The 13,538-nt window shown below is 55.8% G+C and overlaps 1 protein-coding gene across 3 annotated transcripts in view; it reads left to right on the top strand.

Moving 5' to 3' along the window:
- The window catches only part of SLC6A6 (solute carrier family 6 member 6), a 79,327-nt gene that overhangs the window by 46,799 nt on the left and 18,990 nt on the right, over positions 1-13,538 (top strand). For all 3 annotated transcript variants that reach the window (XM_053929273.1, XM_024556416.2, XM_045192413.3), the window contains 4 exons: positions 4,638-4,770; positions 11,036-11,170; positions 12,275-12,378; positions 12,511-12,635. In XM_053929273.1, the coding sequence (XP_053785248.1) occupies positions 4,638-4,770; positions 11,036-11,170; positions 12,275-12,378; positions 12,511-12,635 (497 nt within the window). The remainder of the gene's footprint in view (positions 1-4,637; positions 4,771-11,035; positions 11,171-12,274; positions 12,379-12,510; positions 12,636-13,538) is intronic.

Here is a 13,538-nt window from a genome sequence, read left to right as displayed (position 1 = left end):
GCAATTCTTTTTTGGATCCCACCCTGGAATGAATCATTACTATTCTTGGACAAGAATGCAGCTCACCTCTGTCTCTCCTCCCTCTGTTTGAGAGATCAGGGGAGTTCAGGATGCTGGGGCCCTCATGAAGGGCGGCATAGAACCCCGCACACTGGGGGCAGGTCCCCAGGGTGGCATCAGAAAAAAAGACCAGGCCTGGGGTTGATTTTTAGCTGGGTGATTTCAGATGAATTCCTGAACCTATCTGGGCCTCAGTTTCTGCATCAACCAAATGGGTGTAATTGATTTACGCAACTAATGTCTGTTGAGCATTTACTGTGGGCCAGGCACTGTTCTGGATCCAGCAGGGACGAAGCCAGACACGGGTCCTGTGTCTGTGCAGATGTTGTTGTGGTAGAATAGACATTAAACAGATACCGCAAATAAAATTTTAATAGAAAAGTGGTAAGTGATAGAAAGTAGAGCCGGGTCAGGGGAAGGAGAGTGGCCAGGGGGGCTTTTCACACAGGGTGTCCAGGAAAGGCTGACTGCCCTGGTGAAGTGGTATTTGAACAGAGACCTGAAGTGGGCGTGGGGGTTCAAAGATCTTGAGGCCAAGAGCATGCTCCGCCTATTCTGGGAACATTCCAGAAGGCAGCAGGGCTAAAGGAGGAAGTGAAGGGGACCATAAGGGAATGAGGTTCCAGATGGGACTACCCACTGTCCGTACCCCCTGTCCTGGACACATCCCATTTATACCCGGGGTCCTGAGGTCATTCCTAGGCACCGACCTCCTTGCAGGCGTCTGGGTCTAAATAATAAGAGTATTTGGACATGTTCAGGGAGACAAAAGGGAATGGGGCAAGTTGGGGGGACCTGTTGACTGGGTAGTTTGGAGCCACGGGAGGGTGGAGAGCAGAGGAGAGCAGAGGAGGGCATGGCCTGGTGGGGGTGTTGACAGCTTGCTGAGAGCCAGCTGGGGGCTGCAAGCAGAGGCAGGAAAAGCAGGAGCTGCTGCCACAGCCCTGGGGAGTAACGGGGTGGTGGTGGGGGGGGAGATGTGGCCAGATTTGGAGCAGGCTGGCGTGGCTAGGAGGCGCCTGTGAGGGGCAGTGCACCATGGCGGTCCCCCCGGGGCATGGCACTGGGGTGTTCTGAGCACCCGGGGAGGGCCCAACAGATCCCTGTCTGCTGTGTGGCTGAGGCCGGCAGTGGTGGTTGGGGGTGGGGGGCTCTGACAGGGAAGAGACCTGTGGGGGGTCCTTTGAACTGGGTCTCCTCAAAAATGGATTCAGATAGACCCACACACTTTCCGGCCTTTGTGGCTACACTTGAGATAACCTTGGAAAGGATGGATGTCTGTCGCTTTGGCCCCAAGCCCATGTCAGGCTGAGTTATGACAACCTGTGATTGATGAGACATATTCCATTCTTAGAACGTCTGCATGGCCCATTACAAACATTTTCTAGAGTTTAAAATAATTTGTATAAAGGTGATAGGTGCACACTGAAAACATTCAAATAATGAAAAAGTATATTTAATGCCAAGTGAGCCCCCCACCCCCAGCAGGTTCTCCTCCCCAGTGGCAGTGACACAGCCAGCGTGTTGCACGTCCTGCCAAAACCCATCCATGTGTGTTCAAGCACAGCGCACACCCGCCCCTTTCACACAATAGGGGGCATGCCTGTGTGCTGTTCCTCACCTGGCTTTGTTCACCTGTGTATCTCCAGGACGGAGTTCCTTATCAGGACCCCGGGAGCTGTCCCGGCGTCCACGGGCTGCTCAGCATTCCACTGTGTGAGTCTGCCTGCTCTGCCCCTGTGCGCGGCCATGCGGGGGGCTGCCAGTGTTTGCTCTTACAGACAGCACTGCCGGCGGCCCTTGGCTTTGGCCACACGTGCCAGTAGGACTGGAGAGGAAGAGTCCTGGGACTGGGATTGCCGGGTCGAAGGAACCGTGCCCTGCCGTGTCACCGGAGGCACCCTGAGATGCTACAAGGAGATTGCCACCAGCAGGAGAAAAAGCAAGCCACGCTCAGGTTCCTCCTGTGGCCAGCCTGGCCGGTCAGTTGTCTGCAGCAAGCCAGCGTGGCAGCTTCCCATTTGTAGCGGGCACTGCTGGCTTTCCCAGAACAGCGTGGGGAGAAGGCAGAAAGGTGCTGGTGAACTGACTGCTGGCTTGGTGCTATCAGAATCCCAGCTCCGAGGTTTCAAGCTTCTTGGCCAAGTTGCTGTTAAGGAGAAAAGACTGTCTTATGCCTGGGCGCCTCCTCAGCATTAGCTGAGCGCCTACTGTGTGCCTGCCTGTGGGATTCTTGTCTTTGGGTTGTCTAGAGCCTGGTAGGCAAGCCAGACTTGTCACCAAGGGTGACACCCAGTGTGAGAGAGCAGGAAGGGACTGTCCAGTTAGGCCTGACTTGGCACCCCAAGGTGACACCCAGTGAGAGAGGACAGGCAGGGACTCTGTGGTTGGTGGTCTGTGGAGCAAAAGGCTTCCGTGGAAGCGCGAGGACGGTGTGCGTGGCCTTGGCGAGGGGGCAGCGCTGCGGAGGTGGAAAGCGCTCTCTCCCTGACACTGCCATTCACGGGGACGCTTGGGCCTCTGCCCGGCATGCCCTGGGCTTTCATTGAAGGCACCAAGCTCTGGAGGCTGCGCGGGGAGGGCTTTTTGTTTTAAAGCTGCTGCAGCGGCCAGATCCGCGTGCTTGGCAGGGCCCCAGGCGGGATGCAGTTGGCCGCCGGCCCTGCCTTATGGGGATGTCCGTGTTGCCCTGCTCCAAGGTCCCAGGTGATTCCGGCCCGGAGCGGGGACTGGAGCGATTCCTTGTAAAGTTTGGGCTCTATTTTCTCTGAATCAGAGGGGCAGTTAGGTGGAGTACAGAGGCACTGCTGGGCTTTGGAGGCAGGTGGGCCTGGGTACAGGGTGCCAGTTCTGCCCCTGCTGTCGGTGTGTTTGGGGGCAGTGGGTCCCTCCCAGCCTTGTTTTCCCCACCCGTGAAAGGGGGCAAATGACCCCCAGTCCTTGGATCAGATGAGGTAAAATGAAAATAACTTGTCAGTGTTGCCACAAACACACACCATCCTAGGTGATGGTGGGAAGCCCTTCGACGTCGGGGTGACCAGCGGAAAAAAGACAAAGGAAAGCCGCCCCTTCTTAAGGTTAGTGGAAATATTTCATGGCTTGGTCCAGAGTGACCTGCAAACGTTCCATTCACCCCAGTGAAGTCCGTTCATTCCCTCAACATGTGTTTATTGAGGCCCTACTATGTGCCATGTGCCGTGCTAGGTGTGGAGCACAGCAAAGAAAGGCCTGGCTGGAATGCCAGTTGAGTGGGAATTTTGGATTTGTTCAAGGTCTTCGTGTTGAAGCGTCTCTGGGGGAAAAGAAGAGAAGTAATGGAAACACGTCCCAGAGCCCTGACCGTGGGGAGCACCCTGCCACCGGCTGAGAGCTGGGAATGGTCTGGAAGGCTTTCCCAGCAGCATCCTGGGCAGGAGCCATTCATGTTTTACAGATGAGGAAACTGAGGCAGAAAGTCACACAACTCTCTCCACCTCTCCTGCTCTAAATAGGGAGCTGGCTTTTGTCAGAGGGAGCCCCGCATCAGCCAGGAGAGCACGAGCGCTCTGCCTCCCATGGTGTGTGGCCTGGAGACTCGGGGGACTGGTGACCTCAGGGGCCAGCATCCCTTTGCTCAGTGTGGCTGCCCTTGGTCAGTACTGCAGCAGTGAGAGTTCTGGGACAGTGGGGACATTTCTGGGCACCGGGTTGCATGGTCTGCTCAGCCATCAGCACCCTGTGCTGCCCTGGCCTGGCCTCAGACGGCATCTGCCCCGTGGGGTGAATCCGAGCAGGTGCTTGTACGCGTCACAAGGTTCTTGGCCGCAGAGACCCAGGCTGTGCCGTGTGGTGCCGGGTGGGGCTGGTGGCTGCCCCGGGCTGATTGTCCTTCAAATGGCTACCTGCCTCCTTTCAAGACCTTCGTAGCCCTGGAAGGGGAGGGTTCAACCAGCACTGCATTGGTGCCAGCAGCTGCTCCGGCCTCTCGGCGTCACGACAGCAAGAGCCACTGGGTTTCTCCATGGCCGGCTGCAGCCCCTGGGTCTGCAGATAGCGCTTTGTGTGGGTTCTCTCTTCACAGCAGCTCCTGTGAGGAGCTGGGGGCATTCTACAGCCACAGGTGGGGTACTCCGTCCCCCTTGAGGCTTTCATTTTAGTGAGAGATCCAGAGAAGAAACAGAGGTGAATAAAATAAAAGCGGCATGGGCAGCACGTGAGGGGATGGTGGCCATTCCCGTGTGAGAGGCGAGACTGGGGTCTGGGAGACCAGGTAACTGGCACAAAGTCCGTGCTGCATGGGGGAGCCGGTTCTCGTTTTACAGATGAGGAAACTGAGGCTTGGGGGTTTACTTAAACTTGCCCGAGGCCAGGCTGGGTTGAACCCAGGGTCACCTGATGTAGGAGTCGGAATTCGTCCCCTGGTTGACTTCCTCCACAGCTCTGTGACAGGGCAGTCACTGTCTCCCGAGACCAGCGGGGAACTCCGGGGCCCGGGGAGGGCCGGGGACCTGTGCACACGCAGCCGCACACGGCCTGGGGCTGGAACCCCGCCTGCCCAGAACTTGGCCTGACGGGCTTGCGGCTCTGTTTGCTTCCAGGCGCAACGTGCTGAGCTTGTCTTCTGGAATCAACAGCCCCGGCTCGCTGAAGTGGGACCTTGCTCTCTGCCTTCTTTTCGTCTGGTTGGTCTGTTTCTTCTGCATCTGGAAGGGCGTCAAGTCCACGGGGAAAGTGAGTTGTGCTTCTGTCCCTCCCCTGTCTCATGGAGACCGGCCCTGGCCGGAGAGTGCCTCCTGCCCGCCACCAGCCCTCACCTAGTAGGACGGGGTGTGGGCTGATAAAACAGTCCTCGCAAAGCAAGTGAAGCCCTGGTGTGGAGCATTGCCTCATTTCAGGATAGAAAGACTCCCACCACGTCTGATCTCAAGTTATCGATAGTTTAACAACCAACTCTCAAAATTCCTGAAAATGGAGCAGCCGGCTCTCGCTGCAGCCTGCGCGAGCTCCCACATGCCTCTGCTTCCCCTGGCAAGTTGTTGGCCGGAGAGCAGCTGTTAGCAGATAACTGATGTTGCGGTGGTAACAGATAAATAGCTGGAAATGAGGTTTCTGCAATTCTGTTAATTACCAGTTCTTAATGGAAAAGCATGGACCCTCGCTTCTTCCCATGGGTCCCTGACCAGCTCCCTGACCCCTGGGGGCTTGTTAGAGGTGCAGACCCCCAGAGGGCCTGCCTTGGACCCACCCACAGTCAGAATCTGCGATTGAATAGGAGCCCAGGATAATCCAAATTTACCTTGAAGTTTGAGAAGCGCTGACTTGGGTTTTTGCTGTGAAGTCAAGTGAACTAAATCATCTCACCCCTAACATTTTAGCTGGTAACTAAGATGTTCCTTATTAAGGATCGCTGTCACTGATGAATAAGTCCCTCACTCACAACCACGATGTTAGTTGTTAACCAGAATGTTAGCCGTGACCGAGATACGTGGTGCTGATTAATGTGTTACATGATGACTAGGATGTAAGCTATTAACAAAGGCAGTAGCGGATCATTACAATGTCAGCCTTTAGTTCAGATTTCAGGTATCCACTGATACACACTGGTGGTAATGGAAATGTTAGCCTGCAACTAAAATGTTCTGTGCTAACAGAGCCGGACACTTGCCTGCTAACCAAGCCACGGGCAGGTATCACGGTCACACTAGCGACAGAGTCCGTGCGCAGGGTCTGCGGTCGGGGGTGTGAGCCTGCGCCCACCGCGCGAAGCCGGTAGCTAAGGGGTGGGCTTGATCTGCTTTTACCTTTCCCCCCGTCAGTTGCTGCTTGATAGGGGGGAAATCTCTAAGATCAAAGAGCCCCCAAAGGTCAAAAGAGCATGTTAAAGTCATATTTGAGGTGAAGCGGTGGGCAGTAGAGACGTCTGTTGAAGAAGGGGCCTTGGCCACACCAGAATTTAGAGTTAAGGACCATGTTCTCTAGGGCTGAAGAGCCCCGTGGGCAAAGGCGTGGATCTGAACAGATTCCAGCTGGGCAAGGCCTGGGCCCCTGCGGTTGCAGAGGCAGAATGGGATTGCTTTCAGAGTGGGAGCCGGCACCTCCCACATGCTCTGCCTGCTTCTCGGGGGCAGAACCACCCTGTCTGTGATCCTAAAACCCAGTGTGGAAAGGAAGCAGGCCAGGCTTCAGAAGTCTCCCCCTGCATGCCCCTAGCTAGCTAGCATTGTCCCCCAGAACGGCCAGCAAGGGGGCGGCGCCTGTGATTCCCGCAGCTCCTTGGTGCTCACCCACCCGTGTTACCCCATTTCGTCCCTGCCTCTCTTTGAACGAGAGGAAACTGAGCTTAAGAGGTGAAAGGGCTTGTCCAAGGTCACTCCCTTGCCTTGAGCCTCTGTTTTGTCACCTAAAAAACGGGTGGTAAAGAGGGTTAAAACGCCAGTCCCTTCCTCACCCTGCCTCCATTTCCCCACACAGAGGTGAGTCTGTCAGGAAGTCTCCAGAGCACTGGGCCCGAGCCAGGCTGGGGACGCGATCGTTCCTTAGCTCTCATCAGCTCTGAGCCTCTGTACCTGCCGGATGCTGTTGAACGAAGGGGGCGGGACATGTGCAGGACTCAACACACAAAAGCCCTGTGGCCCAAAGCTGACAGATTCTTTGACTGAAACACAGGGAATGTGTAAGACACCGGCTGGGGCAAAAGTAGGTTACAGTTGTGAGTACGCAAAATACAGACTCTGGTATTATTATTTATTAACTATTATATTTTCTGTATGAACAACTGTAAACCTACTTTTGCCTGACCCTCCATAGGACAAGAGGTGACAAGACCTAGGAGGAAAAATAATGAGCAAAAGAGAACAGGGAGTATCGGGTGCCCTGTTAAATAGGGTGGCCAGGCAAGGCTCACCGAGAAGGGGACTTTAGCAAAGATCTGAAGAAGTGAGGGGGAGAGCCCTGTGGATACCTGGAGGAGAGGGGACAAACAGCTGGTGCAAAGGCCCTGAGGTATGCCTGATCAGACCCTTCAGGAGCCCCCAGTCAGATGGGGAGGCCAGCGTCCACCAGGAACAGTGGGCAACATTTGAGACACAATGGAGGGGGCAGGAGAGTAGAGTCAAGGCAAAACGTAGTTCCAGGCTGCAAGTGTGGCCAGTTGAAGACGTGACCTGTTAAAGGTTCCCCTAGCCTGTCCCTGGGGACAACCTCCTCCTCCGGCAGCTCCAGGCCCCTGAAGGGCAGGCGTGGTTCCCAGAACAATAGCAGGGCCTGGGCCAGCCCACAGAAGCCAAGACAAAAGCGCAGTTAGGCTCAAGCTCAGCAGCCTGCCAGCCACCCAGACACCCACCCACCATCATCCCTGGCTTCCAGCCCTAGCCGCAGGCCAGGTTCCTAGCCACCACAGTCCAGGGAGGTGACAGAAATCCAGACCCTCGCACAGGAAGTGCAGTCCCGTGGGCCCAATGGAGGCCCTAGCGCACACGTGCTCTGCAGCTGTGCCTCCAGGGCAGTGGCGGCAGTCAGAGCGGGGCCTGGTTTGGGGCCTCAGCGCTCTCCCCCAAAGCTGCATAACTGTGGGTGAACCCCTTCCCCTCTCCGAGCCCCATTTCCCCCTTGTGTGAAGTGACTTAGCAATGCCACCCACCTCTCTACACACGGGGGTGCTGTGAGGACCCTCAGGGCCTGCCGAGGCACTGGGCTCCGACCCACGGCCCTACCTGTCTAGGCCTTCCCCCACAGAGGAAGCTCAGGGCAGCAGGAGACTAGCCCATCTCTCTCCTGCCTCTAAGGCCATCCTCTCCCCACGGTCACTAGAGAATGAGGAAGAGTTGTCTTCGCAAGTTTCCAGGGCAATTGGGCCATAGGGCATTTGGGTCAAGGGCTTGGAGGAGCCACAGAGGTTTGCCAGCAAGAATGGAAAACTACCACCATGTCCCGTGGCAAGGCCTGCTGGGCCACCGCCAGAGGCCCACTGGCGGCGGCTGGCACCAGCCTCTCCCACAAGGATCCCAGAGGAGTCACGGAAAAGTTGAGAGAACGGCTCTCAGGGGCTTGTCCTCAGAGTGGTAAATTCTGTAAAACAAGGGTGGCTTTGCGAGGAGGCAGCCAAGGTGAGGCCGTGTCCATTCTGTCTTTGGGGGAAGAACACAGTGAAAGACTTAGGACATGGGGCCCTGAGCCTAGCTGGCCCAGATCCAGCTCTACCTCTGCCGCCTACGAGCTCTGTAACCCTGGCACCTCTTTGCGTGGTGAGGATTAACTCAGTTAGCATGCGTCAGCTCTTAGCATAGTGCCTGGCACTCAGTAAGCGCAACATAAGTGCTTGTTAAACAGATTAAATACAGAAAAACAAGGGAAGCCACCCCCTTCCCCTGGTAGTGTCCTGTGTCCCTGACACAAAGCCCTCTGGCCACCACTCGGTTGTCCAGCCCAGTGGAGCCCGGCTGGCTTTGAAGTGGCCGCCCTCTGGGGACGGCCTGCTGTCAGCAGCTATTGTCTGCTGGCCCGGGTGTGGCCGGCTGGGGCCCAGGGTGGGGACTTGTCGGGGGCCTGTCCATAGGAAGGGAGGAGCGGCCCGCTGGTTTTCTTCTTTCACCCATTCTGGGGCTTCCTGCCCCTGCTCCCACCCTCCACGCCTGCCTTCTTGTCCTGGGGAAATAGGGAGGGCTCCCTGCCCCAGGAGAAGGAAATAGGGTGTCTGGGGAAACTGAGGCCCAGAGGAGAAAGGGCGTCCAGGGAGAGTGAGGCAGAGGCAGGAGCAGGGCCCGCTTGTCTTATGGGGCCATCAGGAGTACTTCCTCCCTGCTGAGGTTCCTTGAGGGCTCACTGCGTGCCAAGCGGGCGCTAGGTAAGCACGCAGATTTCCCTCTGCCCAGCTGGGAAGTGGCAGAAGCCGGTACAAACCCCAGTCTGGGTGCCCTAAGCTGACACTTTTGGCCACTCCCCCACCCCACCCCCAGAGGGAGCCTCAGAGCTCATCTGGTCTGAGCACACCCCACTTCACAGGCGGGGAAATGGAGCCCAGAGAGGGACAGTAACTTGCTCAAGGTCTCCCAGTAAGCCAGTCCTGACCCCTGGGGGACCCCAGCCTCCCTCCAGCCTTGGGGGGATTAACTGACCTGCCAGACACTGAAGGGCTTCTTACAGCTCGAGTTGTGGTCTGGAGGCGGGCCCTGCGGCGCGTCCCGCTCTGCCACTCTGGCAGCGTGGGACCCATGGAGGCCAGCGACAGACTCTCTGGGCCTCAGTTTCCTGGCCTTTGACACAGGGGTAGTGATAAAACCTCCCTTGCTGAGGGAGGGCAGGTCCGACTGCGTATAGAAGTTACCACACTTGGAATAGCGCCGGGCACATAGTAAGCGCTAAATACATGCTGGCTGGTGGTATCAACAGCGGGCAGCTGAGTCAGGCAGGCCCTGAGAGAGTCCTGTTTGCCCTTTTCCAAAGCCCCTTTCCGCCGGTTTCCACACAAAGAGATGGTGGCTGCCCGAGAATTCTGCCTCACCCAGGGTGCCTGTGCCAATCGAGCTCCGTCACCCTCTGTCAGTGTCTGTCACCCTCCTGGACCCCAGCAGTGTTCTGCAGCACCCTGGCACTGCCTCCTCCCCTCAACACCACGGCACGTCTGTGCTGTTCGCAGCCTTAGTTCCCCCACCTGTAAAGTGGGCGCATTGGCTGTGTGGTAGTTCCTCCCTGGTTTCTGGGCCCACGAGGCCCTCAGAGGAAGCCGGGGCTCTGTGAACCAGTCTTGGGGCTCTGGGAGCAGATCCCGCACTCTGCAGGTGACCTGGGCTAGTCTGAGCCCTGCTGAGCCTCAGCTGCCCCCATCAGCAGGTGGCCAGTGTATCAGTTTGAGATGGGCAGAGTGACACGGCATGGGCTCGTGCCTGCAGAGTCCCAGCTCAGCCCGTGCCCTGCAGGCAGTCTGGGGATTTCACCTCCATTCAGCCACACACCTTCGAGCTCCTTCCGGGCATAAACCTTGCCTGGAATCTTCTCCTCGTGAAGAAACTGATGGGGAGATCCATCCCGAGAACTGAGGCCACAGGATGTTTGGAGACCAGTGCTTTTAGGACAGGAGGCGGAGAGAAAGCAGGGCAGGCCCTTGGGGACAGAGAGGCCCAGGCTGGGTTATCTCTGGTCCACACCTTGCACTGACCTCGGCCTGTCTGGGGTGTGCTATGTGACCCAGGGGAGGCTGTGGGCCTCCCGTAGCCCCAAGGAACTGGAGGGCCTTCCCCATTCTGGCCGAGGGGCTTTAGAGGCCTCATGGCCTTCCCAGAAGTTCCCTTGTGCTTCCTGCAAAATTGTGACCAACGGGCCCCGTTTCAGAGCACCTCAGAGTCAGGCCTCTCTCAATCATGTTAGAAACGTCATCCTGTTGAATCCTGGCTTCACCGCTTGACGACGACTTTCTCTTTTTCCCATCTTCATTTGACACACAAGGCAACGGGCCCCCGAGAGGTTAAACCTGATGCCCAAGGTCACCCTGCAAGTGAGGGGAGAGCTGGGGTCCGAATCCGCACTTACTGATCCCTGACTGTGAGCCAGACTAGTAGTAGGTGTCACGTTAGCTAATGTGGACTGCGTGCCGGTGCCAGCTACTGGGCTGCGCCCTGTGTTTACACACTCGACAGTTTACTTGTTTTTTTGATAGTTTACTTTCTTATTTTGCATTTTCCATCTCTACCCCCTAGGATGGTAGTTCTATGAGGGCAGGGATTTGTTCACTGTAGTTCTAAATATAAATATTTAGTAAATATTTATAGGATTTTTTAAATTGAATCTTAGTGAATCTATGAGGGGTAGGTACTTACAACCTACCTCATACTTATGTAGATGAGGCAACCGTGGCCCAGAGAGGTTAAGTAACATGCCCAAGGTCACACAGCAAGTGAGACGGCAAACTTAGCCACAGAACCCCCGCCTCAGGAGAGATTCTGTAATTTAACAGCAGCAGGTGGTGCCACAGGCCTCTCTGAATCCCTCTCGTCCCTTGCAGGTTGTCTACTTCACAGCCACTTTCCCGTTTGCTATGCTCCTGGTGCTGCTGGTTCGTGGACTGACGCTTCCCGGTGCAGGCGCAGGCATCAAGTTCTATCTGTACCCTGACATCAGTCGCCTGGAGGACCCACAGGTACTGCAGGGCAGCCTGTCCTCCTTCCTACCCAGGGCCGTATTTCTTGGGTGCCATCACCCCCTAGTAGTTTTCCACTGGGTGGTGGTGGATCATTCACAGAGCTTGTGGGCTTTTCCAGCTGGCTGTGTGTGTATCTTTTCATGTTGAGGACTCCTGAGGCAGGCCAATTATAGAGTCTTCTTTAGGCACTGCGCCAGGGGAGAGAGAGAAGTCTTTCTGAGCGAGTTTCTCCTTGGACCTGGCCTCTGCCTGCACCAGCCGAGAGAGCTGCTGGCTTCCTTGGCCAGGATGGAATTCAGAGTTGGTGACCTTGGAAAGTGGAGGGTTCAGTACTGAATGTCCACCTCTTGGCACTTAGCCATGCGACCACAGGGGGTTGGAGAAAAGCCTGGGAGATTTTATGGGCCTGTTTAAGGATCTTTTTGTCTCCAGGATCCTCAACCTTCGGGTTGCTACTTTGGGTCTCTTCCGTACTCTCTTCTCACTCGGGGCAGGCGGCGGGTGGGACGGGGCTTGACTAGCAGCATCAGAGGATGGCGGGGAAGGCAGCTTTGTGGCCATGAGGAGCCCTGCCTAGCGAAGGTTCTGGAGAGCAGCTTTGCCTGCATCAACCATTAGGGGATTCTTCTCCTTTCCAACTTAGGGTCCCCAGACAAGAGCAACTACAGTAGAGACTGCAGCCTTGACTTCATGGGCTGCCACTGGCACTGGGCTAAGTCTTTATTCTCTGAACCAGCAAAATAGCTCTGTGGGGCAGGGCTGTGGAACCCATTTTACAGAGGCTTCGGTAGTCATATGGGCTTGCCCACATTGATTCCATGGTTGGGGTCCAGATCCATCCACCTTAAAAGCCCAGCCTCTTAACTTGGACGCTGAGTGACTGGGGTTTCTTCAACTTCGGGGGTTCCTTGCAGCTCAATGTTGTCTTGAAAGGCACTTGGATTTCAGCACAGACACTCCAGTTGCAATCAAGAATCTGTACATTTCGAGGGGCAGTCCTCAATGGCCAGGTGGCCAGGGACCCACGCTGCTCCCTCCAGGAGGCCAGTTCTAACAGCCCTTTCTCTCTCTCCTTGCCACCCACCCCTCCGTCTCCCATAGGTATGGATCGATGCTGGGACTCAGATATTCTTCTCCTATGCCATCTGCCTGGGGGCCATGACCTCACTGGGAAGCTACAACAAGTACAAGTACAACTCATACAGGCAAGTGATGTGCCGGCGGGCCTGGTGGACCTTAGAAATGATGATGATGTTTAAAGAAAAAAGAGAAGAAGTAGGGAGCGTGGCTTCCTTGTGTTGTGAATTAACTTGCTCCCTGACATATGTGTAACTTAGGGACTGTATGCTGCTGGGATGCCTGAACAGTGGTACCAGTTTTGTGTCTGGCTTCGCAATTTTTTCCATCCTGGGCTTCATGGCACAAGAGCAAGGGGTGGACATTGCTGATGTGGCTGAGTCAGGTATGGTGGTATTGGTGGCAGTGGTGGTGGGCACTGCCACCTAGTGTGTAAGATGAGTACTGCAGGCATGAAGCCAGACCCCAGGGGCTTTGGAGGGGGGGGGACGAGCCTGGTTTCCAAAATGGACCCCCCCCACCAAGATGTCCCATAAGTACTAAAGAGTACAAAAGCTAAATTTTAACACTTTCACTGCAATTTGGCCCAAGGGGCGGCAGAAACATGGGTTTGATTAAGTTGGGGAATATTTAGCTACTTTCGTGTGGTCTTTCCCTCTCCCCCTCCTCCCTCAGCAAACTCCTGGTTTCCACAACAGAAACCACTCTCCTAACACAGGCCCAAGCCAGCCACCAATCGGCGTTCCATCACCACCTTCTCAGCTTTGGTTTCTGTATTTTGCACTTTGCTCCCAGCGCGCTCCCTCTAAACAAACCCATTCATTCATCCCACCGATGTTTATTGATTTATTGCGTCTCTACTCTGTGTCAGGCACCACCGTAGGCTTGGGGTGGGGAAGACATTGGGCGTGGCAGGCCGCCCTCTGGGACAGCGACAGATCTGATTTGGGGGTGGGTTGTGGAGACACTGTCACCCTCTCTGGGTGTGGGCACTATTGGCAGTGTGCTCCTCCCCCAGACACTTGGAAATGAAGGAAATACTCTTAGAATCACAGACTCTGCAAAGCCTGGGATCTTAGGCTGGATCCTGGAGCTCCAGCAGGATAGATAGTTCCAGAATCTGAGAACCGTGAGGTCTTCAGTGGCTAGAACCCTAGAGCCTCAGAACCACAATATCTCAGGTGCCTAAATTCTAGGACTTGCCGTGAAGCGCTAAGTCCTGGACTTGCAGCTTTAAAACGGCAGTGGCTTAGACGTGGGAATGAGAACTCTAAGCTCCCAGGATCCT

Source organism: Desmodus rotundus, chromosome 8 (genome assembly GCF_022682495.2).
Source record: "Desmodus rotundus isolate HL8 chromosome 8, HLdesRot8A.1, whole genome shotgun sequence".
Taxonomy (NCBI): domain Eukaryota; kingdom Metazoa; phylum Chordata; class Mammalia; order Chiroptera; family Phyllostomidae; genus Desmodus; species Desmodus rotundus.
Note: the sequence above shows the minus strand (reverse complement) of the source record. Positions and strands in the feature narration are given on the sequence as shown.